General features: G+C 47.3%; 1 protein-coding gene across 3 annotated transcripts in view; it reads right to left on the minus strand.

Moving 5' to 3' along the window:
- Scube2 (signal peptide, CUB domain and EGF like domain containing 2) overlaps positions 1-25,951 on the minus strand; it is a 73,327-nt gene that overhangs the window by 42,976 nt on the left and 4,400 nt on the right. For all 3 annotated transcript variants that reach the window (XR_005285691.1, XM_038332502.1, XM_038332494.1), the window contains exons 3-9: positions 21,744-21,869; positions 14,997-15,131; positions 10,100-10,225; positions 8,379-8,495; positions 7,462-7,551; positions 2,499-2,615; positions 1,402-1,524 (exon numbers count right to left, since the gene is read on the minus strand). Coding sequence is in view for 2 of the 3 variants with exons in the window: in XM_038332502.1 (XP_038188430.1) it covers positions 1,402-1,524; positions 2,499-2,615; positions 7,462-7,551; positions 8,379-8,495; positions 10,100-10,225; positions 14,997-15,131; positions 21,744-21,869 (834 nt within the window). In the remaining variant the exon portion in view is untranslated. The remainder of the gene's footprint in view (positions 1-1,401; positions 1,525-2,498; positions 2,616-7,461; positions 7,552-8,378; positions 8,496-10,099; positions 10,226-14,996; positions 15,132-21,743; positions 21,870-25,951) is intronic.

Here is a 25,951-nt window from a genome sequence, read left to right on the forward strand (position 1 = left end):
GGGTGTTAAAGACCCAAACACAAGTCCTCATGCTTATATGGTAAGCCCTTTGCCCACTGAGCCATCTCCCCAGTTCCCAATATTACATTTTATATCCTGATTTTTATATAGTGTTGGGCTTCGGTTTGAGGTTTTTGTGGTTTTGTTTGTCTGTTTTGCCTGGGTCTCTAGCCAAGCTGTGTTCAAACTTAATATGTAGCCAAGGATAGCCTTGAATCTCTGGGCTTCCTGCTTCTAGTACAACTGCCCTAGTACAACAGGTGATTACAGGCGTGTGCCACCATTTACAGTTTATGCAATGCTGAAGGTCCAACCCAGGCCTTTGTGCATGCTAGGCAAGCATCTACCACCTGAGTTATATTTCCAGCCATCAATGAGTCCCCGATGCTCAGATGTCTAATGAAATAAGTAAACCAGCCCTTACTCCCAGAAATGGAACAAGGTAAATGACAGTGTATCTATCCTGAGAATTTCTTCTTATGTACTGATAAGGCATGAAAGCTGTTTATCTAAAAATAGAAATGAAGCTTGTCCTAAATCAGTTGTTAACATTGACAACTGCTGCTCACCTTATGTGGGAAGGATACAGTTGAAAGGGAGTCTATTGGGGCCAAAGAAATGGGTCAGTGTTGAGAGCATATACCAACCACTCTTACGGAAGACTGGATGGGGTTTAGCTACCAGCACCCACACCAGGTGGCTCAGAACTACCTGTAACTCCAGCTCCAGGGGATCTGATGCCTCTGGCTTCTGTGGGCACCTTACATGTACCTGCCCACACACAGATACACACAAACACATATTTAAAAATAACTTTAAAAACATAAGTCTTCAAGTAAAAGAAAGAAAAGAAAAGGGGTCGGGTCTGTAATCTTCCTACGAGCCAAGCAGTATTTCTCCTGTCACCCCCTTCCACCCACCTCAAAGTGCACAGAGCAGTCATCCACTGGAAGGGTGGGTGGAAAGGTGTAAGAAGGGACCAGCTGGTTCTGGATGAACTGACCGCGGCTTTTTGCTAGGAAGAAGTATTATCCAAATGCACAGATTTTTGCCAACTTTTCTCAAATATCTAATTGCAGTAAAATAAATTTTAGAAGAGGAAAATGATCTTTAATCTCAAGATCCAGCCATAACTCTGATTGATCATGCATTGTTTCCTTTCAAGCAGGGCTTTCTGCTGTAGTCAAACCGGATGGGCTTTCTGTGGTAGTCTCTGATGTCAACAGCTTAGTTTCCAAGCATATGTGAGCTACACCATGTTTTCACTCATCCTAAGAAGAAGCAATTGACATCCGGATTGGAGAGTAGAGTTCACGACACCATCAGGAGCAGGGCTCACCCACACCGTCTCTATCCCACCCGGCGTTCCCCGCAAACCCCAGCTACCGATTCAGCACGCACCTTGGCAAGACTTCTCATCTGTTAATAATTTAAATCCTTTTCTGCAGCTGCAGTCAAAACTGCCCACGGTGTTTTTGCAGAAATGATTACAACCTCCATTCCGGGTCTGGCACTCATCGATATCTGTAACAGGCAAGCCCTAGAATCAGAGAGCAGTAGCTGCCTGGCTTTCCCCGGTCCCCAAACTGCTCCCGTGTGTTTCCCTTATCCTCAGAAAGAAAAGCAGACCCATGTGAGCATTTAAGAATGTTCACTTAGAGTTTCAGTCGTACAAGCATCTTCCTGTATGGCTGAAAGACAAGTCCCTCGTCCAGCTAACCATTCTGACCGTCCATGACATTCATTGGAAGCATTAGGAAAGAAACCTTGGAAAGGAGTGGTGATGTCATGTTCGATTTATTCTCATCTTCTAATGCCCTCCAAAGATGAGACAACCACCATTCGTACACTTTCTATTCTAGCGTAATGACTAAAGCCATAAAGGACAAGAGCTTTTGTTTCTGGCAAATTGCACAATGACCAAACAGTCTCAACGTTTCTTAATGATTCCTGATACTTAATCTTATCTTTCCCCAGTTTCATCCCATAACCAGTTTATCTGTCTTTTTATCATGCTAAAGAACTAAGAAACCCTTTGTACTCTTGCCCATGAAAGACCAGCAAGTCCTTAGGGTCTGTCTTCATTAGTAAAAGTTAATGGTACAGTTATTCGTTAAGTGCTCGGGATAATAATCTCAGCCGTTATTTACACAGTAATCTCGAGGCTATTATTTATGATAGGTTGATGTTATCTGCTGCCAATGAATGTTCTATGAACCGCCTTTTGCTAAGAAGGCCACTTGTCTGAAATGGATTATCTGGTGCTTACAGAGGCTGACCTTCTCAACAGTTAGTGTAATTAAGTCACTTCTAATTAAGCTTACTCAATTACAACCGTCCACTCGCCCAAGGAAGAAAAGCTCCCATCAATATGAATCATAAGCAAAGCTGGGAGCACAAATGGTATGGAGGCCTCTATCCCATACATCAGCGGTGCAGGCTCCCTCTGCCCAGGCCTCGGGCCCACAACCCCCAGCTGCAGGACAAGAGAAGGTTACCTTTACATGTCTTCCCGTCCAACTGGAGGGTGAACCCAATGGGACAGCTGCAGTGAACCCCCGTCGATGTGTCCCTGCAGGTGCGATCACAGCCTCCGTTGTTGACAGCACACGTTTCTGACGAGAGGGCGAAGGGCGGTTAGCTTCCTAAAAGAGTGTGCTGATACAGATATTACTGTCTGACACCCCAGAAAGCACAGAGGGGTGCTCACGGTCACTCCCCAAGCCTCTGCCACCTGCAGGTGTCACCTGCATCTCCTGCCCCTCAAGAAGGGCTGCTCCGAAAGCTGGTGACCAGAGAGATAAAGCTACCTCCCCATCTGGAGAAAGATTCTCCATCCACGACAGGTCCCTGGTGACCCATGGCCAACAGCTGCTAAGTGTGACCACTTAATCTGGCAGGCTAGACCAAGTGCAGAACAGGGCAAAAGAGGATGCCTTTCTTATTCCAGAGGCTTCTCTTTCATCTGCGTGATGGGCTATCCCCAATCCCAACCATTCCCTTGCTACACACTAATGGCTTTGTCCTTGCAAATGCCAACTTACTCGACGTCTCTGTGATAGGCCTGTGATAACCTACTGAAAATGAGTTCCAGAAGCTCTTTATTTCCCACGGCCATGCTCAGTGATAGGTAAGCACTAGCCAACATCACTCAGCACTAGCACCCAGAAATCCAGGAACGTCCATAGCTACCTCATTTGAAAGCCTGAGGGACAAGCTTAGTACTAATTAAACACAATAGCTCTCTCTCTCTCTCTCTCTCTCTCTCTCTCTCTCTCTCTCTCTCTCTCTCCATATATATATATATATATATATCTTTGCTTCCTCTCCAAATTTCACTTCACTGAGATTAAATAAGTGTTTAAATGTGTAGCACCTCAGGGACAAAGAAAATGGAAGAGAAGACAAAAAAGATGTCAACTGTTAGGAAGTGAATATCAATGGACCAGAAAGTTAATCCCTCGCCTCTGCAGAGGGGCTGCTGAAGGGGCAAAGTCATAGGAACCCCAAAATCCAGGAAGGCCAGGAAGTGGGAAGCTCTTTTAGAAGCAGAAGTGGGGATGGAGTTTAACAAAATAGATTGAGTTTCCGGGGAAACAGCACCCCTATGGCCGTCCCATCCTCCACACCCCCACAACCCCACACACACAACAATGCCTCATCACCACCACAAGTTTTTATTTCCAGATAGCCAGGTGACACCAGGTCCCAGCTCTGGTGCAGTTTCCACTCTGGGGAAGTCAGGGAGCATAGAGGAGGAAAGAAAAAGCACAGTTGATGAGATGAACGTCTAAACCCACACCCGACTCAGCCAGGGATGCTGGGAGCTAAGTTTCTAGCCCCAAGCAAAAGGCTGAATGATTCCTCAGAAACTTAACCAACTCATCCAGATGAAAAGACTTCAGATGTGAAGTCACACAGACACAAAGCCGTCAATTAATATGAGAGCCAACTGGCTTTTTAGTTTTTCACTGCTGAATATGAAAAATCAGTCAAGGTTTACCGAATATTTAGAATATTTAGTATTTTAGGTATACACCCAAAAGGAATGACAAGAGAGAGAGAGAGAGAAAGAGAGAGAGAGAGAGAGAGAGAGAGAGAGAACCTTAGAGAAGACAAAGATAACAGAGGAAGGAACTGGAGAGATGGCTTAGTGGGCAAAAGTGCATCGAACTCCTGCAGAGGACCTGAGTTCAGTTCCCGGTACCCACGCTGAGTGGCTCACAACTGCCCATAACTCCAACCCCAGGGCAATCTGAAGCCTCTGGCTTCCAGCCTCTGCAGGCATCTGTACTCGCATGCGCATGCACAATGACAACATCCATTTGTTTAAAGATAATATTGAAAAAAGTAAAACACAATTTCTTCAGGGCAAGCGAAGCGTCCATGAGATGTGAGCTGGTCCCTGTCACAAAGACCAACATAAATGCTGGAGAAAACAGGAACGTGGAAATTTTTAAAAAGAGTCTTGCAGGAAGATTAGAACGTAGAAAAAGTGAGCAAGCTAGAAAGTGAAACAAAAGACACAGAGAAGAAAACGAGAGGATCTCTGGAGTTGCCACTGTCAGCAGGGAAAGGACATAGAGGACTGTGAAGCAGGTCAGAGGCCTAGTGAGCCCAGAGCGCACCAAAGGGGACACTGCCTGAGATCTCAGATCACCAAGGACAAAGACAGGGCCCTGGAAACTCCCAGAGTGAAGCTTTTCAAGATTTCCCACCCTGGATCAAGAATAAGAGAAAGAGGGAGGGCTGGGAATGTAGTTCAGCTGGGTGAGTGTTCCCTTAGCATGCATGGGGCCCTGGGCTCTATCCCCAGCACTGTGTAAACTGAATGGGGTACCCCGTGAAATCCCAGCACCTGGGGGGCAAAGGTCATCCTTAGTGCTAGTGAGTTTGAGGCTAGCCTGGGCTACATGAGATGAGAGAGAGAGAAGGAGGGAGGGATGAAGGGAGGATGGAGGGGCAAAATGAAAACAATGAGCACTGGTGTCAAAATTCTGATGATAGAAAATTCCTTCCAACTCTGAATTCTGTAATGAGCCAAGTTCTCGATGAAGGCCAGAGGGAGAATGCATGCAAAGGCATTTTGAGGGACACGAGGTTTTTAGAAACCTTTATCTCATCCACACTATAAAGTGCCAAACAGGAGATCACGAAGGGGGTTCCTAGGCCCCTGGGAAAGGCACAGCTGATGGAGCTGCAGGCCAGGAGTCAGTCAGACCCTCCCACAGCAGCGGGAAGCCTCAGAAGAGACCGACTGACAGTCAGAGAAGAGAACAGAGCTGAGAAGTGCTGCTGCCTCTGAGCACGCTGAGAAGGGCTTTAGAAAACCCTGCCAAAGACTCCCAAAGGAAAAGGAACCGGTGGGTGGTTTTCAGAAAACAGCTCTCCTGTTTGCAATCAAAGGAAGAATAAGAAGGCAGTTCACAGGACTTGGGCGCATTGTGTGTAGGTGCTCACAGTAATGTAAACACTTAATATTGACTTAAATTTTGATTAGCTATATTAAGGGCATGGGAGAAGTGCGTGTGTGCGTGTGTGTGTGTGTGTGTGTGTGTGTGTGTGTGTGTGTGCGCACTGCTCACCCAGGCACACAAGCATGGAGGACAGAGCTCTATTTTGTGTGTTTGCCTCTGGCACTGTCTGCTTTATATTTTAAGGCAGGGTTCTCTCGCTGAACCAGGAGCTGGCCAGGATTTGACTAGACTGGCTGACCATGGGATTCCTCGGGCCACCTGCTTCCTCTTGTCTCCCAAATAAAGGCTTCTAGGGATTCAAACTCAAGCAGCAAGAGATCAGAAAGGGCCCCTGCTTGGTAATCAACGGCTGGTCAATATCTTATCTGACTAGCAAACTAGCTATTAGATGAACAGTTTTATTTAAGTCAAACCAAATCTCCATAATAACGCGCTGAAAGATCTGCCTGGCCCCGTCCCCGTGGCCACTGCCTCTTCTCCCTCATCTGTGGGGCTGTGGGGCTCTTCTCTCTTGACTGCCAGGGCTGTGGGCCAACGGTCCCATGCCCCCCAGCCAAGGGCCACTCTTCTCCATTCAGCTCCTCCAGCACTAACAGTGACTGAGTCACAGATGGGAGGCCGGTGGGCACAAAGACAGACAAACTGCCATGCGAAGCTGGAGGCTGCCCAGAACACTGCCACCACGGCTAATCAGAGAGGAGAGAGCTGGGTCCCATGGCCACCCACTGCATCCCACAGCCTGGATGCACTCTGGGCGCTTCTGCATATTATTATCTTTGTAAAAATCTATTATTCCTATTTATGTACGTAGGTAGGTAGGTGTGCATGTGCCAGAGCACATGTGTAGAGGTCAGAGGACAATCTGTGGGAATCTTTCCTCTCCTTCCACCACGTAGGTCCCAGGATCAAGCTCAGGTCACCACGTTTGACAGCAGGCATCCATACCTATTGAGCCATCTTGAAGACCTCATATTATTATCTTAATTGAATTTCCTGATAACCCTAAAATATTTCACTACATTCTATTTATTTTTATTTATTTATTGTTCAGCTGGGGTCTCACTATGTGTCCCTGACTAGCCTGGAACTCACTCTGTAGACCAGGATGACTTCCATCTCACAAACATTTGCCTGCCTCTGCCTCCCAAGCGCCAGGGCGTGTGCTGATGATGTGGGATGTCCTTCTGTATATGTGTTGCTCCTATTAGTTAATAGATAAAGCTGCTTTGGCCTATGGCAGGGCAGAATATAGCCAGGCTGGAAGAGATATATAAAGAGAGTAGGAGGAGTCAAAGAGACGCCGTGGAGACAGACACCTGCTGGAACCTTACCAGTAAACCATGAGCCTTGTGGTAAAATATAAAATAAGAGAAATGGGTTAAGTTAAGATGTAAGAGCTAGTTAATAAGAAGCCTAAGCTAATAGACTAGTCAGTGTTATAATTAATACAGTTTCCGTGTGATTATGTCGGGTCTGAGCAGCCGGGAAATGAATGGGCAGCCTCGGCCTGCATGCCACTCTTCCTACCTTACATTTATTTATTTTCAGACAAGGTTTCCTCCTCCTCCTCCTCCTCCACCTCCTGAGTACTATGGCTTTAGTCCTGTGACATCAAGTTCAGTTTATGTCGTGGTGGGGGTCAAGCCCAGGGGCTTTGTACATGCTAGGTAAAGACTCTGACTGAGCTCCATCCCTAGCCCTTACGTCTGTTTAAAGAGAGACCTACAGATGGGGAGAGTCTCACTGAGGTTTGCCACGTCTCACAGCTGGTTGGGCAGTGCTAGGGCACTAACCTGATTATTTAATGGCACAGGGCCAGGGGGTTTGGAGTATGATTAAAGGACTGTTTGGGGAAAGAGAACAAAGCGTATCCTGGATTCAGAGAAGCTGCTCATCCCAATCCAGCTGGCCTTGGGACACGCGGGCTCTAAACTCAGGACAGGGACGGGGACAATGACAGGGCCAAGGAGGAGAGGGTTCATACCCATGAGCAGCCGTCTCTTCACCCGTTTATCTCCATCTGCCACTGATGTGGCATTGCTCTCTGTCCCCTCCAGGATGGTGCCCTCTTTCTCTACAAGAGAAACAAAACCACACTCGTCAGGCTGAACGATCAAATTACTCATTCTCCGAGCAACCATTCCTGCTGCAATCTCAGGCATGAAACATGTGAGCAATGACACGTGTGAATGTCCACACCATAAGAACAAGCCATTATATGGCGCTCTGGGAAACAGCATGTTAAATGACCGAAGACCCTTACAAATACTAAGTATAGAAAGAGTTTGGGAATATAATGCACCGGCCAAAGAGACTCCAGGAAATACAAGCTTCAGGGTGACTGCAGAATTCTCGGTTCAGGATAAGAACTCCAAGTGAGCTGGGCTGTGGTGATGCACCTTTAATCCCAGCAATGGGGAGGCAGAGACAGACTTGTCTCTGTGAGTTCAAGGCCAGCCTGGTCTACAGAGCAAGTTCCAGGACAGGCTCCAAAGCTACAGAGAAACCCTCTCAGAAAAAAAAAAGAACTCCAAGAGAGCCAGCAAGGTCGTGTCTGAAAGGCAGGGCAGACTTTGACTGTAAAGGTCGCTGGGCCGTCATACACAGACAGCTCTAGCCTCTGTCACCCTCTTCCTTCGTAATACATTGCCCAGGTCTCTAGAATACCAGCTTTCAGAACAGCCCAGTCCATGAGAGGAGGAAGAGCTCTGCAAAGAGAGAGGGACTCCCACCCAAAAGTAGACCCCTCCTACTACAGCTTGTGAAGGGGCCTTGGGTATTAGCCATAACGTGCATCTGCGGCTAAACACTATTAAGGGTTAAGGTTAAGAAGAGCGTTTGGGGTAGGGGTGGGCAGGCTGAGAGACAAACCTTCTGCTGGAATGAGGGAAAATCACTTACCAAGGCAGCTCCTCCCATCAGCGTGCAACCTATACCGTGGATGGCAGCTACACACGGGGCCTTCAGCTGTATCTTCACAAAAGTGCTGACAACCACCGTTTCCATGGTTACAAGTCACTGAGATGGAAATGAGTCAATACATGAAGCACTGAGGTTTCCACTCCCAGGGCTAGGTTTGTTTCCAAAGAACTTTTCACTTTTAAAAACAGGGTCTCACTATGTAGCTGACCTATGTAACTCACTGTGTAGCCCAAGCTGCCCTTGAACTCACAAAGATCCACCTGCTTCTATTTCCCAAGTGCTGAGATTAAAGGTGTGTACCACCATGCTTCCCCCCAAAATTGATTTTTGCTCTGCAAGGATCTGAGCACGTAGTGCACATCCGACCTTGACTCGAGAAAGACCTTCCACTCAGACACTGTCCGTGTCTGTGCATGCAGTGTCACCATGTCACAGAATAAACCACAGGAGTGCAAAGACAAGACTCAAGCAAAGTATACGGAGTCGGAGATAGGAAGGCTGGGTGGGGAAGAACTCACTATGTGGGGGGAGTTAAACCAAGGACTCTGGCCTCTGCTTCCCTCTCTCTGCTGAGGTGTGCCTGCTATCCCTGCTGTACCCAGGGCTTTTGGAAATTCTCAGGCACTTCGTGTCTGGAACAAACTGACAATATTTAATTTGCATGTCTCGGTTAGGGCAGCTCTCATCAAAGTTCACCTGGTTTGGTTACAAGGGAAGGTAGCCAGAGGAAACGGCAACTCTGCACACAGTGATTGCAACATCATCCAAGAATTATGAAGACTGTGTATGAAAGCACTGATGGTGGGCCAAAATAAAATTTAAAAAGTCAACTATAAAACTATGTGATTGCAGCAGAGGAGGAGGCACGCCTTGAATCCCATCACTCAGGAAGCAGAGGCAGGTGGATCTCTCTGAGCTCCAGGCCAGCCACACAGGGAAAACCTCTGGCAAAGGAAACAGGAGGGGGAATGCAGGTTTTCACTACATGCCTCTGAGTGCTTTTTTACATATGTAATATTTCTAATTTAAAATAACTAATTATATATTTGTGCTATAATCACACCTATGTAAAATTTGGGCACCCATATGAATGATGACTAAATAGGAATATGGAAAAAAAGAACCAGCTATACTATGTGATCCTGGGTTATATTCCCCCCACTTTGCTTGGCATTTTGAGATAGGGTCTCATGTGGCCTAGGTTGCCATCTAACTCATTCTAAAGCAAGTATCCAAGGATGACTTTAAACTCCTGATCCTCCTGCCTCTACCCCCTAAGTGTTGGGAATCACAGGAATGTGACTTTTTAAAAATTTCTTCAAATGTTATAACAAACAGTGCTTAAGCATTGAAATCTTAAAAAGACATTTAATTAAAAAAAAGAGTTGAGTGGTAGTGGGTACACACCTTTGACCCCAGCCTTGAGAGGTAGAAGCTGGAGGATCTCTGTGAGTTTGAGGTCAGCATGGCCTACAGAGCTAGTTTCAGAACAACCCTGTCTCAAAAAGGAAAAAAATAAAACAAAGTAAAAAAACCTTACTGGTCTGGTGAGAGCACAAAAGGCAAGAGCACCTGTTATGAGTCTGATGGCCAGAGCTTGATCCCAGGCCTCCTACAGGTTGCTCTTGTGTCCTTGACTTGTGGTTGCCTAATGGTTCTTTCTCTGACCCCACCTCAGCCAAGTGACAGTTTGTACTTACAGATGCAGTCTCTCTGGTTCTTAGCCAGCTCAAAACCAGGCCTGCATTCACAGGCAATGCTGCCCCTGGGGGCCTCCTTGCAGATGTGATGACAGCCATGGTCCTTGTTCATACAGCTCAGGCCCTCTGCAAGACAACAACATGGAGCAGGTGACACAGGAGAGAGATCTGCAAGGATGGACGCGGGGACGGCCACAGGCGTGCCCTCCGGGATCCCTACTGGCTCCATATCTCATTCGTGTTTATTTTTGAGACCGGATCTTCCTAATATCCCAGGCCAACCTTGAACTTATGTTCAGACTTAGCTACAACTCATTATGCTCCTGCCTCTACCTCCCAGGTACTGGGTTAATAGGCTTGTACCACCCAGATGACCCCAGCCACACTTTTTAAAGACTGGCTGGCTGCTGAGATGGCTCAGTGGGTAAAGGACGCTTACCAACAAGCCTGACCAACTGAGTTTTATCCCTGAAACCTACACAGTAGGAGAGAATCAATCCCCACAAGCTGTCCTCTGACCTTCACAATGGCCTGTGGGTATACACAGGCGTGCACACACACAAACACACACACGCACAATAAATAAATAAAAAGAATATGTATTAAAATCAGGCTGGGACAATTAACAGAGACATGAAAGATTTCTTTTGTCACCTAAGAGATGCAATGCCTCAAATTTTCCTGAAGAAGAGGAGCTGAGGCTAGAGAGATGGCTCAGCAGTTAAATTAGCGGTTCTCACCCTTCCGAACGCTGAGACCCTTTAACAGTTCCTCATGTTGTGGTGACCCCCAACTATAAAATTATTTTCATTGCTACTTCATAACTGTAATTTTACTATTTTAAGAATCATAATGTAAATATTTTCAGAGACAGAGGTTTGCCGAGGGGGTCATGGACCACTGCTCGGAATGACGGTACAACAGCAGCAGCAGAAGCGTCTGCGTGGGCTTATCAGCAGCCTGTCTCATGAGGAGACCAGCTCACAGAGACCGTGCTGCCTAGGTCCCAAACCCAAGCATAAGCCTCTGCTGTCCTCCCAGTCAGGACTGCATTAGTAAAGGATGCGTGCACATGTTTTTTCTTGGCCTTTGTGTAATACAACTCTGAAACAGCCCTGGAAGAGGGAGGGGCTTGGTTCTCAATGGTTAGAAAGCCCACCAGACTTTCTAAATAGAAGTAGGACTGTCTTAAACTTGAGTTCTGGAAGGTCTTCTTCGGCTTCACTAGGACTGAATACTATTCTGTATTCTACTCCTAAAACCATAGACTCTAATAAAGTGAGGGAGTGTCCTCTCTGCCTGCGTGTCTGGGGAACAATGGCTTCCAAAGACATTTCTCTCTCAAAAGACAAGGCAGCAGTGAAGGCATCCTCTACTCTCTTGGGTCTGCCCAAAGACCACCTTGTTTCTGTCTGACAGCTCTGAGCTGTATACCCCACACACAGTCTGCTTCATGCTGCTGGGATTCAAAGGCTGCTGCCAAGGGTTGCTGTCAAGTAGTAGAGAAAGAGGTTTGCACTGGGTTTCTGCAACAGTCTCTCCGCTCTGGCTGGTCCTTTATGAAGATGTCATTCACACCCCAGTACCGAAACAGCACAAGAGGTGAGAGCTGCCCACGGAGGGAGTGTCCTTCCCTCTCCCAAAAGATGCAGCAAGCCTCGTATTTGCCTTTGGGTCAGTGGAGCATTTGAAGTAACTGACGCAGGGTGATACTTGCAGGTAATTGTTAACAGTGCTCGAAATCCAGGGGTAAGAGCCCACAGAAAGTCCATCCCCAGACAACTTCCCTTCACCTTCTAGATCTCTCCCTCAGTTTATGTGCCTAAGGCATTTACAGAGTGGCCTTTGCTGTCCCAGAGTTCATTTATACAAGAAATATTTCATACGAAAGACAAGAAGTCATCAGGATACACAAAGAGACTGCCCCTGGTGTCCCCTCATAGCAAACTGGGCCTGAAGTCACCAGGAGGTGATGAGGATTGAGAAAGCTCTAAAAATGCAGGTGGCTTTTTAAGAGGTGACCCCCAAAACCCTTCCCAGCACCCCAACTCAAAATATGGCCACAGCTAGAGGAGGCAGATGGATCTGATTCAAACCAGGAAGGCCAGCCAGGGCCCTAACTCCCCTAGGACCTGGTCTGGTAGTCATGTCTAAAGCTAAGGATTTACCAAAGGGAAGATGCTCAGAAATCATGGAGATTCCCCAAACTTTTGCTCCCTGGCCAGGCTTCCACTGTAGGATATTTCTGGAAACTTAAAACAGAATAAGGAGCCAGTCTGGTCTAAGAATAAGCTCCAGGACAGCCAGGACTATACAGAGAAACCATGTCTTCAAAAGCCAAATAATAATGATTATTATTATTATAAAAATAAGACTATTCCTTGAGAATGTGACAGAAAATATATAAAATGAGAAATATGCACTGCTGAAGGCAGTCTTCCCTGTGGCCCCGATGTCTCCCAGCAACTTGGCCAGGGCATCAGTACACTATCCAAATACCCTCAGAGCAGCCAAGACAAAAGAGAAATGCTCATTTTGAGAGCCTGAGCACCCTTGAATAGGAACAAAGGCGGGCTAAGGTTGATGCTTCTCCCCAGCCCACCCTCCATTACATGGGTGAAAACACACATTCTCTTTATCACGGCTCTGGGCTTTCTAAAGATTTTTAACAAAAATTCTGTAGCTTGAGTTTCCATCAAAATCAGCTAGTAGTTCCCCTTATTGAAAACTACTTAGTAAATATTTTTTTAAAAAAGCAGTAGCAATAGAAAATGCTAGCCTGTGTCATTAACTCCCTTTCACCCGCTTTCCATTGTGGATTTTAAGGTCTACTTGAACACAGTGTCCAGAAGGATACTGTACACATGAAGGAGGGAGTCCTAAGGAACGATTGTTTAGAAGTCGTTTGGTTGAAAGAATGAAATCCTAGGGTGAAAGGGGGTCCCCACTGCACACTGCTGTAACCTGCTGGCTTGCACTGGCAGGAATCTTCTCAGCAGTCAGGTTGAAACACAACAGACAATCAGATCACTTCCAGACCACAAAGGCAATTCTTGGATTTGGGTTTCAGTTCCAGACATCTATGTTCGTGTTAAGTACTCATCAGGGGACCCAAGAATGTCTGAACTGGGGAAGAGCTAGAATTCTAATACAGCTCGCAGAAAGAACCACACTGGTGTTCACCTCTGCTCTGAGAAGCCTCTAGGGGCTTGTAGGAGGAGAGGAGACTGCGCCAAGGGTCTGGAACATAATGTAAGTAGGAGACCGGAAGCGCTGCAAGCTGCTGTGGGTGGGTGGAGTCCATCCTGGGGGTGCTGAGGCGATGGCTTTACCAGCAGGTCATTGCCTCCCTCCTCAGCCACAGCAAAGGAGAGGTGCTCTGAGATTGTCATTCTCTGCCTGCCTCCTTAAATAATTCCTATCTCCAGTTCTGACTTCCTGTGAGACCATTCAATGCCACCAGGATCCAGAGACCCCAGCAGGAAGAAAGAAGCCATCACTACCCTTCAAGGGCCACAGCTGACAAGAGGAGAAATCAGAACCAGTGTGTCTGACTCCCCCCACACCCCCCGACACACACACGTGAGCACTGAGACTGGGTGACGAAGCTGTCAAACCCGCTGCCCCACCCAGGCTTCTCTGACAAGCGCTCTAGTTGAGTGCAACCAAAGGCACACTCTGGGAAAATGGGGCAAAATCATCTCCATGAGGAAACCTTGAAAAGTCCACTAAAGCCATGAGAAACAGTAAGTTTGTAATTAAATAATGGAAGAACTTTTAAAGAGACTTCACTCTTAAGATGTGGGAATCCATAAACCATATGCTAAAATGAATTGCCTAATATTTGGGCTCCCAAATCTAAAAACAGGCAGCTGTAACACCATAGAAATAGAACCACTAAGAAGTGCCTATGTGGCTTAAGAAGAAGCAGAGAATTAAATAGATGACATGCAGTTAAAAATAACTGATTAGAAGCCGGGCGGTGATGGCACATGCCTTTAATCCCAGCATTTGGAATACAGAAACAAGCAGATCTCTGTGAGTTCGAGGCTAGCCTGGTCTACAGAGCAAGTTCCAGAACAGACTCCAAAGCTACAGAGGAACCCTGTCTCAAAAAACTCAAAAAGAAGAAGGAGAAAGAAGAAAGGGGAGGAGGAGGAAGAGGAGGAGGAGGAGGAGAAAGGAAGAAAGAAAGAACTGACTGATTAGTTACTTGCTCTTGCCTCTCCCTCTCAAGACTCTGTCAAAGTCATGGGAATTTAAAAATAATAATAGAGGACATAAACTCAAAGCAAAGAGTATGACAGGGAGACTATCAGAGGAAGGTAATGGCTAAATGGGCGAGAGAAAGGGAATACAGAGAACTCTAGTCCAGAGAGGGGAATCTTACCCCCACCACACACACACACACAAACACAGAGCCCTAGAAGCATAGAAGGCAAGAAATACAAAACTCAGAGCAGGGCCTGCTGTGGCTTGAGGCTGCAAGAGGCTAGACCCAGGGGGAGGGTCCAGCTCCCACTCCCGCCCCCACCCCCAGCACAGAGCAAGGGGCAGGCTTGCACTGGTGCTGTGGCTTCCAACGTCCTTTTGAAAAACTTAGCAAATAATACACCTAATTTCTCCAGAACCATGTTCTGGTGTCTGAAAAGCACTCTATTTAGAGATTAGGATCAGAGGGTGTGAAAGTTTGCAAGGACCTGAGATCCCACAGACTGTCACGTTGCTAGGTGATGAAGATGAAGGTAACAGAGCTATGTCCTTCTACCAGCACATCCTGGACTTGTCCCCAACCTCCAAAACTAACACTCTGCTTTCCTGATAAAGTCATTGTGTGTGTGTGGGGGGGGGGGGGCTCTGATAACTCTGCCTCCCACCCTCAGCCAGGCCGAGGTACCTTCTGAGCGGTGAATGCAAGTGTGCTGATTGTCACTCAGAAAGAAACCTTCTTGGCAGCGACACTCATAGCTCCCCATGATGTTGAGGCAGGTGTGTTGGCAGCCACCATTGTTCTCCACGCACTCGTCCACATCTGGAAGGAAAGAGGGATCAAGAGTCACTGCCACGGCTGTTTCAAAACCCCGCCCAGCTAGGGCGCTCAGGGATTCCTGCTAAGAGACACCCTCTTGAACCAAAGGAGCTGGTGGTTGGTTCGTCCAGCCCCCAGGGGTCTGGGGCTCAGCTAGACAAGCCCCTGGGACAACACAAAATAATCGGTTCATTAAAAACCACGGAACACCTTCACTTTCTAGAGCACAGGGCCAGATGGGCAAGATAAGGCTTAGCTTCCTGAGAATGCCTTCAGGACAGAAAAAAAAAAAATGCTGTTCAATGGGTCCTAAGATAAGAGGAGGGTGGGACAGGAGGAAGAAGGGAGGGGGCACATGACTGTGTGCTATCAACAAGGCCTTTGTGGGAAAAGCCGACAAGGGCTGGGCCCTTAGGAGTCCTTCAGTTACAAACCTGGAGAAGAGAGATTCCAGGCTGGAGGGCCAGAGCCCTCCCCTTGCTTGGAGGCTGGGAAGCTTTGAGCTAGGAGTGTATTGGATAGCAGTGAGTCATGCCATTTGGCTGGAGCCTGGGAGACGTGGAGGGAAGTCACAGGAGGTACATTCAGGAAGATAGATTAAGGTCACACAGCCAGGCCCCCTCTCTGGGAAATCTAAGGCAGCAGTAGAGATGGGGGAAAGCCTAGGGTCTGGCGCACGGTGCACCCGAGACAGTCCAAACCAGTGCTGTGGGTAGAAACGAAACAGAGCAGCTGCCCTTGGGGCAAGCTGGAGAGGCCACAGAGAAAACTGCTGGGTTGACAAGATACCCCAGGGATATTGTCACTTTTTCAGTGCTCCTTGGAGGACAGGAAGGAGGCTTTCTAGAAAGACTAACACCGGTCTCAGAAACAGAAACGGAGACCTGTTGTTCCCTTCCCCCAAGGCAGAGAGAGATCTCCCAACATGCTGAAGTGTGAGGGCCCAGCAGACATGAGGGAGCAGATGGATACTATGGGCAGACAACACTGTGGGGTGGTGTGAACACTGTGGGGTTGTATGAGCACTGTGGGGTGGTATGAGCACTGTGGGGCGGTGTGAGCACTGTGGGGTTGGAAGAACACTGTGGGGTGGCATGAACACTGTGGGTGATGTGAACACTGGGGTGGTGTGAGCACTGTGGGGTGGTGTGAGCACTGTGGGGTGGTGTGAGCACTGTGGGGTAGTGTGAGCACTGTGGGGTGGTGCAAGCACTGTGGGGTGTTGTGAGCACTGTGGGGTAGTGTGAGCACTGTGGGGTGGTGTGAGCACTGTTGGGGTGGTGTGAGCACTATGGGGTAGTGTGACCACTGTGGGGTGGTGTGAACACTGGGGTGTTGTGAGCACTGTGGGGTAGTATGAGCACTGTGGAGTGGTGTGATCACTGTTGGGCTGGATGAACACTGTGGGTGGCGTGAACACTGTGGGGCGGTATGAGCACTATGGGTGGTGTGAACACCATAGGGTGACGTGAACACCATGGGGTGGTGTGAGCACAGCTTTGAACATCTTTCGCTTACGGATGATGAGAGGGCCAAAGCCAAAACTGTGGAAAAGCAGAATGGCGCAAGCGAGGTAGAGAATTCTGGACAGTGCCAGGTGTTATGGTTTTGGTTCCTGTCCCCTTAAGAGACAAGCCACGCCCATTCCCTCCCCATCTGCTGAGGCAGGCTGATCTTCAGCTTCCGGCCTGAGCTCACTCTCTTTTCCATCTTCCTCTCGGAGAGGCCTCTGCCTCTCTCCCCACTTCTCTGCTTCTCTCTCTCTCTCTCTCTCTCCCCCTCTCTCTCTCTCTCTCTCTCTCTCCCTCCCTCCCTCCCTCCCTCCCTCCCTCCCTCCCTCCCTCCCTCTCCCCCTCCCTCTCCACCCTCCCTTCCCCCTTTATAACTCCCCTGAATAAATATTCAACCTCATTCTGTAAGTCATGTCTACCCATGTCTCTGTCTTCTGCCCGCCTGCCATGTGTCTCCCTGCCTGGGACCAGCCACTGCTCGGGGACCGGCAGCCATCTCTGCCTGGGACTGGCTGCTCCCAGAGCCCACTGCCTGCCACCACGTGGGCCGCCACCACTGCTCAGGCCACCGCTCTAAGACCTGCAGCCTTCTCTGCCTGGGACTGGCTGCTCGCAGGGCCCCGCTGTCTGCTGCCACATGGCCTGCTACCACCATTTGGGACTTCATAGCATTTGCTGCTTGCTTACAGCTGCCGCCTGGGACTCTGTAGCATTTTTAAGAACAACACCAGGAGTAGGGAAGATTCAGCAGAGGAGTGGGCAGGAGTCCCCAGAACCTGGGAAGACACTGGCAGAAAGGAAGTACTGCTCCTTTCCTTTCACCATGGCCTGAGACCCTGCCCCAGCCGCGCTGAGCCTTCTCGCTACTCTTTGTGGGTCCCCACTAAGTGTGCACGCCTGGCAGATACATACAGGTTTTTGTTATATAATACAATATAAAATCGTATTAATTAGTAAAGCACTGGACAGGTTAGTGTTCCTAACATCAGTGCATGAGCAACAAACAGCACAGAGCAGATGACCAGAGTCAAGAAGAAAACTTTCAGAACCTCAGATAGCACACCGGCTCAAGAACAAAGCTGATTAAAAAAACAAAACAAACAAACAAAAAAACCACTGCTCCAGCTTAATAGTCACGTGCCTACCACCGAATCCTGGGTGTGTCTGTAGTCTGAAAACTCACATTTAAATGCCTGTTATCTGGTTTCAAGCTTCAGTTCTTACAGGCACGGGTCCTCCTACACTAGCGAGCAATGTTCTCCTAAACTGATGGGACTGCAGCCATCCCCTGAAGCCTAACAAACTTGCCCCGTCTATGCCAAAGGGTGAAGGAAGCCCATTCCAGAAGAGAAGCCCATGCTGGGACACCTGGCCTAGGCATTCTGCAGCGAGGGGAGGGCGCGGCGAGCGGGAGAGATCCATCTCCCTGGCATGCCTGAGGGCAAGCTCTCCTGGGTCACAATGGCCCCATTCCCTGTGCCACTTACTAAGTCTCCTCTCCAAACAATCGGCAATGTGTTATTACGTTGGTGACACACTGAGATGGAATAAATACAGTGTGTGCCCACATGACAAGCATGGGTCAGTAGCTAGTGGGTGTCTTCAGACTCCACCTTGTAGCAGTCCCCAGAGGCCTGGCTACATCCTCCAGAGACATCAGTGTAGCTGGACTCGGGTAAGGCCAGGGAGTGGTACTGTTAAACCTCTCAGAACTGAGGTCTGGTGGGTGGGCTGCAGGGAAGAGTTGTGTTGTGTCCCATGTATTTGCTTCCCAGACTATGGCACTGAGGGCCTTGGAGCTGAGAGGTGTCTGTACTCTGCATGCTACCGGATATATTTGTAGCTAATGTGTTTACAGGGCTGGCCACAGGGAAGGAATGACCCCAGAAAACACAGGAACCTGCCACTCAAGAGGAATCTGGGCTTTGAGTTCTTTCTTGCCACAAGCATTTTGTCACAAAGTGTGCAGGCCCAAAGAAGTCCCTCTGTGTGCTCCTCCTACTCTTCCAAACGGACAGCTTTCCCTCATGTCTTTCTTCCTCCTCCTCCCTCTCTTCTTGCTTCTCCTCTTCTTCTTTAAGACCAGGTCTCATGTAGTCCAGGCTGGTCTCAAACTTGCTATGTAGCTAAGGATAACCTTGAACTCCTGATCCTCCTGCCTCTGCCTCCAGAATACTGAAATTACACGTGTTCCCCATATTTGTTTTATGGGGTGCTGGAAATTGAGCCCAGGGATTTGTGCAGGCTAATATAATTTTCTACCAATTGGCTGGAGAGATGGCTCAGAGGTTAAGAGCACTGGCTGCTCTTCCAGAGGATCATGGTTCAATTCCAGCACCCACATGGCAGCTCACAACTGTCTATAACTCCAGTTCTGACACCCTCACATAGACATGCATGCAGACAAAACACCAATGCACATAAAATGTTAGAAATTAAAAAAAATATATTCTCCCAACTGAGCTATACTCCCAGTCCTCTACTACCTTCCCTTAGGATTCTTTAGCCCTTACATACATGCTCAGTGGACACCTAGGGTCTCCACAGAATTCATGTCCCTTGTGGGTGACAAGGACATTCAGCTGAACCATCTGTTATTGCCTAAGACTCTAGGCCTGGAAATCTGTTCAGAAAGCCCCACTCAACCTTGGTTGGCGTTGTTAGACCTTGGATTGTCCAGCTTGTTGCTCTCGGGGAGCTCTCTCCCCACAGTGATGGCCAGGTCAGCCATCAGATATCAACCCTCAAAATGACACTTTCAGCAAACCACAGGGAAATCTTCCTCCGAAGATGGAAAACAAACCAACAGTAACAGCAAAACCATAGTGTGTATGCTGTCCCACAAACTGAAGCCTTGTCTGAATTTTCAACTCATTGTGGTTTATTTCTGCTCACAGGGTTCTTTCTCGATGCATTCTTTTGAGGAGCTACCTGCTTAGGAGTTTTTGCACCCCTAGCCACCCATGATGTCTGACTGACAGCTGCAGGCTTGGAAGCCCACAGGCCTGTGCACTCAAACATGGCCTCTCTCATGGGCACAGACAAGAAAGGTTCATGCCAGGTAATACTGAAATGTCATATCAGGGATGAATCCCAAATGGAATGTTCTCCACTCTGCCCCACTCCAGAGTCCAACCTTTCAAACACAAGTTCAGCCTGGATTTGGAGAGAGGGAAGGAGTGTTCACGTGGGTGTCTGCACGTGTGTACGTGTGTGAGGTCAGAGATCACGGTCAAGTGCCTTCCTCAGGTGCTCTCCAACTTACATTTTTGAGTCAAGGTCCCTCCCTGGACATGGAGCTCATTGACTGGGCTAGGTCATCTGGTCAATGAACTCTAGGGATCTGACTGCCTCCGCCTCCCCAATGCTGGGGCTGCAAGTGCATACTATCATGGCCAACTTTTATATGGGTGCTGGGGATCTGAACTCAGGTCCTCAAACGCGTTCTGCAGGCACTTTACCAAGTGTGCCACCTCTCTGGCACTTCTAGGGCTCTTCAAGCTGATCACGTGACCATTCCTACCACACCATAAAGGAAGATCTGTCTATCTGTCCCCCAGATACAGAGCCTGGCTCAAGTTGCTCCTTAGTTGGCCAGTAGGTCAGCCCCAGAAAGGGTCACCAGCATACTGCCCTCCTGCAGGGCTGACAGTGTGAGCCCAGCAAAGCCAACCGCCTAGGGTGCTGCTTCCTCCCACTCTATGTGACCTCAGCACCATCCTCCCAGACTTCTAGGTTCTGACCTAGAGCTCTCGTGAGGAACTGGTGGAGACACTGCAGTCTTCACTTCAGGGGGATGTGCCAGGGAGTGTTTCTGCCTTGTGGAAATCCTGGAGGATGCTCACAGAAAGCTTTTGTCTTTCATTAAAAAAAAAAAAAGTATGGGAATCTTCCTGGCTATGACCCAAAATATATCTGAGGCAAGAATAAAGACATAATACTTAAAGGATAGTTGGATCCTTTCAACAGAATACCTAAGATATTAATGGCAGTAAGTCAATGTCAGAAAAATTAATAAAGCTGGGCAGTAGTGGCACACACCTTTAATCCCAGCACATGGGAGGCAGAGGCAGGTGGATCTCTGTGAGTTTGAGGCCAGCCTGGTCTACAAGAGCTAGTTCCAGGACAGGCTCCAAAGTCACAGAGGAAATCTATCTCGAAAGACCAAAAGAAAGAGAGAGGGGGAGGAGGGAGGGAGGGAGGGAGGGAGGGAGGAAGGAAGGAAGGAAGGAAAGAAGGAAGGAAGGAAGAATGGAAGAAAGAAAGGAAGAAAATTCAATAAATAGTAATTTCAATGGCCACTCATCCCTTGGACTAAAGTAATTTGCAATTTACCTACCCAGTTTTCTGTCACATAGACTAATGTCTAAGGGGCCAAATCCCACCTTTCCCTGATCTTTTGATATCTTTTTGTCTTTTTTTGTATGTAACCAGGGTCTCATGTAGCCCAGGCTGGCCTCAAATTTGTCATGTAGCTAAGGATGACCTTGAATTACTTATCAGTCCGCCTCTATCTCCTAAGTGCTGAGATTACAGACCATTATGCCTGATTTTGCAGCATTGGAGATGGAAGGCAGGGCTTTGTGCATGCTGGGCAGTACCCTGATGACAGAAATGTACCAGGTAAGTTTTCAAAAAGAAAGAGGATGCTAGAGTGATGGAGGACTCTCATTGGTTAATAAAGAAACTGCCTTGGCTTTTTGATAGGGCAGGATTTAGATAGGTGGAGTAGACAGAACAGAATGCTGGGAAGAAGGGAGTGAGGCAGATGCCTCGGGCAATCGCCATGCCTCTCCTCTCTGGGCAGTCACCATGAAGCCAGCCACCAGGTCAGACATGCTGAATCTTTCCCGGTAAGACACCACCTCGTGGTGCTACACAGATTATTAGAAATGGGTTAATCAAGATGTGAGAATTAGACAATAAAGGGCTGGAACTAATGGGCCAAGCAGTGTTTAAATGAATACAGTTTGTGTGTTGTTATTTCGGGGCATAAGCTAGCTGTGCGGGAGCCGGGCAGGATGAAAAGTAGGCCTGCCCGCAGCTCTTCACTACACTAGAGGGTGGGGAGAGGAAAACGGCTATGGTCAAATGTTTTTCTTACCGAGACAATTACGACCATCATGAGCCAACCTGAAGCCATCGAAACAGGTGCAGCGGTAGTTGCCTGGAATGTTTAAGCAGTCGTGGACACAGCCTCCATTTAGCTCACTGTCACATTCATCCACGTCTGGAAAGTAAAAGAGAGGCGATCCAGTAGTTACTGTTTCTTTAGGAGACGTGGGTATGCATTTACCTGGTAGCCAGCCACCCTGCTTCTTAGAAAAATAAACAAGCGCTAATCATTCACTGTTGTATTCTCTGAAATTACAAAATACTAGAAGTAACCTAAAAGTTCATATTTAGGACAGCAGTTTAATGGCTTGGGTATGTGCTGACAGCCTGTGTTAACTTGACACACAAGCTAGAGTTATCTAGATGGAGGGAATCTTAATTGAGAAAAATGTCTCTATAATATCAGCTGCAAGGCATTTTTTTAATTAGTTATTGATGGGTGAGGGCCAAGCCTATTGTGGGTAGTGCCAGTCCTGGGCAGTTTCCTGGGTTCTATAAGAAAGCATGTTGAGCAAGCCACGAAGAGCAAGCCAGTGAGCAGCACCCCTCCATGGCCTTGGTTGGTATCCGCTCCAGACTCCAGGTTCCTGCCCTGTTTGAATTCCTGTCCTCACTTCCTTCAGGGATGGACCATGGTATGGAAGTGTAAGCCAAATAAACGCTTTCCTCCCCGAATAGCTTCAGTCATGGTGTCCATCACAGCAACAGAAACCCTAAGTCATGGTACATTCACTTGATGTAGTCTATGCAGCTCTAAAAGAGAATGAAGATGATCGCTATGAAATGATTTGAAGTAATTAATAGAATATACTGCTAAATGAAAAAAAAAATGCAAAAGAGTGCCTAGGATATGTTAAATCCAACACATCAAAAAGCACACATGCATACAAAATTTCAACATGCATAAAGTTTACGTGGGAATAAAGAGTCTCAGAAGAGCTAACGCCATTCAGAAACATCCAGAGGAAGTTACTATAAAGCTGTCCTTATTAGGACAGCAGCCTGAGGATAAGTAGATCATGGAACAGAACTAAGAATGCAAAAATGAGACCAGAGACCCACAGGCAGACATGCAGAAAATGACAGACCTGAGAACATCCCTCCCCTCAGAGGTTGGGGAACCCTGCAGAAGAGGAGGCAGAAAGAGAAGACACCAAGAAGACAAGGCCCTCTAAATCAACAGAATCAACACACATATGCCTCACAGAGACTGAGACGGGTAGGTCTGCACCACATGGAGTCCTGGCGCTGAAAGGCAATGTGGACACATTTCCCATCCCTAATCCTGAATAACCTCCAATTGATAACCACTTGCAAATGAAATTTTTAGTTTGCTCAAGGGAATCTCACGGGGGGAACAAACTACTCTTAAGGGTAGGCTGCTGGCCTAGCAGTAGATGCCAACAGAAAAGGAACTCGATGGCATCTTTGGGGTTCCTTGTCTCATATTCCACCCCCTCTCTTCCTCTCTCTCTCTCCTCTCACCCTAAAGGTCCTTTGAGTATATACTATGGCTTCCAATTTTGTGTTTTTATGGGATTTCTGAGTGTGTAAATGAGTGTGTCTCTGCATCTGTATCTGTTTCTCGTGCCTTATCCTGGGCTCTTTTCCTTCTGATTGTTCTGTCCTATCCCAATGTGTTCATTTTTATTTTATTTTACTATTATCCTTTAAGAAGCCTGTTTGTTTTCTAATGAAAGATAGAAAGGGAGTGAATTCAGATGGGAGGAGAAGTGGGGAGGAAATGGAAGGAGTAGAGGGAGGGAAACTGTAATCAGGATATATTATGTGAGAAAAAAACATTTTCAATAAAAGAGAGAGAGAAAGAAAGGTTGCAAGCTTGAAGCCGGCACAGGCTGTATGATGAGTGTGGGGACAGCCTGCAAGACTCTGTCTCAAGAACAAAGTCCATGGCAGATCTGCAGCACAGACTACTCATTCTCTGATTTTTAAAAAGAAATGAAATATGGATAAAGACTACAGCAAGAACTGCTTCAAAAGCAGCACTAAGAGCAATAATCCAAACACAAGGAGCTCATCTATATGAGGCATCCAGGAAGGGAGCTAGAAATAGGTTGCTGGTTAGCGGCTGCTGAGACCAGGAAGGTATCAGAAGCAGATCACTGGTTAGCTGTTGCTGGGGGAGGGCTGGGAATGAAGTGTGCACAGTAAATCTTACTGAGAAAGTACAATGTTTGAAAACTCTGTATATGTGGCTGTACAACTCAGACAATTTATTACAAGCCTTTGATTTGTATATAAAAAATCAGTGAAATTTATGGTATATACACGATGCATCTGAAAAGCTGTTAATAAAAAGAAAATAGGCATCTGGACAGCAGTGGTGCACGCCCTTAATCCTAGCTCTTGGGAGGCAGAGGCAGGCGGATCTCTATGAGTTCGAAGCTAGCCTGGTCTACAGAGCAAGTTCCAGGACAGTCAAGGCTACACAGAAAATCCATCTCAGAAAAAAAAAGAAAAGGAAGGAAAGAAGGAAGGAAGGAAGGAAGGAAGGAAAGAAAGAAAGAAAGAAAGAAGAAAAGAAAGAAGGCATCTATTTGTTTATTCGTACAAAAGACAAAGGAAGAATAAACAGGATACCACAGATAAGAGGGAAAGAGGTAGAAAGAGGAATCATGGGGCAGGGTGAGGGGAACAAGAAGACACAGCACCTGTTTGAGGACTAATTTGGCACAGCCTTGACTCTTAGAAATGCAATGACATTCCATTTATGTTCATAATACAAACAAGTAACCAGAAGGTGTAGGGGTCAGGTGGGATATAATGGATACGTGACACACACACACACACACACACAAAAAAAAAAAAAAAAAAAAAAACTATATTATAAATTAAAACACAAGCAAGACTCATGGGTAAAGTACTAACCCCTCTCCCCCATTCTCCATCCCCGCCCTCACTCCATGCCTAGGCTGAATAAGGTGTCTGTCTCTCCATAGAGAATGGGCTCCACAAAGTCAGTTCATGCCTTAGAGTTAGATCCTGGTCCCACTGCCAGTGGCCCCATCTACTGCCCAAGCCACAGCATTGTCACCTGCATTCAGGGAAGGGCTGGCTTCTTACTGTGGGAAGAAAAAACTGCTAGTGAAGAAGGCTGAAGTGACAACAGAATTCAAAATGTCAGCGCTACCCACAGTTTTTAATATATATATATATATATATATATATATATATGCATAAGAACAAGAACAAAGAATAAATAAGTCAGGCGAGGTGATACACACCTGTAATCCCAGCACTCAGGAGGCAGACAAGTGGATCTCTCTAAGTTTGAGGCCAGCCTGGTCTACACAGCAAGTTCCAGGACAGCTGGGACTATATACTAGAGAGACCCTGTCTCAGAAAAACAAACAACAGCAAAAATGAATAAACAGTATACATGCCTGGACATGCTAACTGTGTGCACAGAGGAACCCTTGAAACAATGGCAGCCCTGGGTTCTGTATACTCTGGTCCTTTTCCACCAAAGAGACCAGAGCTCACTGTGGGAAGGGTTTGGTGCCAGGGCAAGCAGAAAACATAACGAAGGTGTGGAGGAGCTTACAATAAAAAATTAGAAAATTCTAAGAAAAAAAACAGGATGTGAAAAATGACACAGGCAACAGCAAGAAGGAGCTTTCAACAGCTGGAGCCAGAACAATCTGAAAATAAACAATGTTATAAAACCAATGAAGGAATGGATGGGCAAGCAAGGGGCAGATCATCCTTAAAGAACCCAGTTTAGAGATGCATAGGCGGCTCAGTGAGAAGTCTCAAGGAGGTGCACACCACAGTGATACCTGCTACAGACAGGATCCAAAGTCAGCACACCACAGTGATACCTGCTACAGACAGGATCCACAGTCAGCACACCACAGTGATACCTGCTACAGACAGGATCCAAAGTCAGCACACCACAGTGATACCTGCTACAGACAGGATCCAAAGTCAGCACACCACAGTGATACCTGCTACAGACAGGATCCACAGTCAGCACACCACAGTGATACCTGCTACAGACAGGATCCACAGTCAGAGGCTAACATCAATGAACAAAGACTTGAGGGACAAGAAGGATCCTGGCTCCCCCAAATATGTGTCCACTATAAATGGGAGGGATAGTAACTTTGCAGTAGAGAAGCCAGTAGACACCATTTTTTGTTTTGTTTTTGTTTTTGTTTGTCAAGACAGTGTTTC

Source organism: Arvicola amphibius, chromosome 1 (assembly GCF_903992535.2).
Source record: "Arvicola amphibius chromosome 1, mArvAmp1.2, whole genome shotgun sequence".
NCBI lineage: Eukaryota > Metazoa > Chordata > Mammalia > Rodentia > Cricetidae > Arvicola > Arvicola amphibius.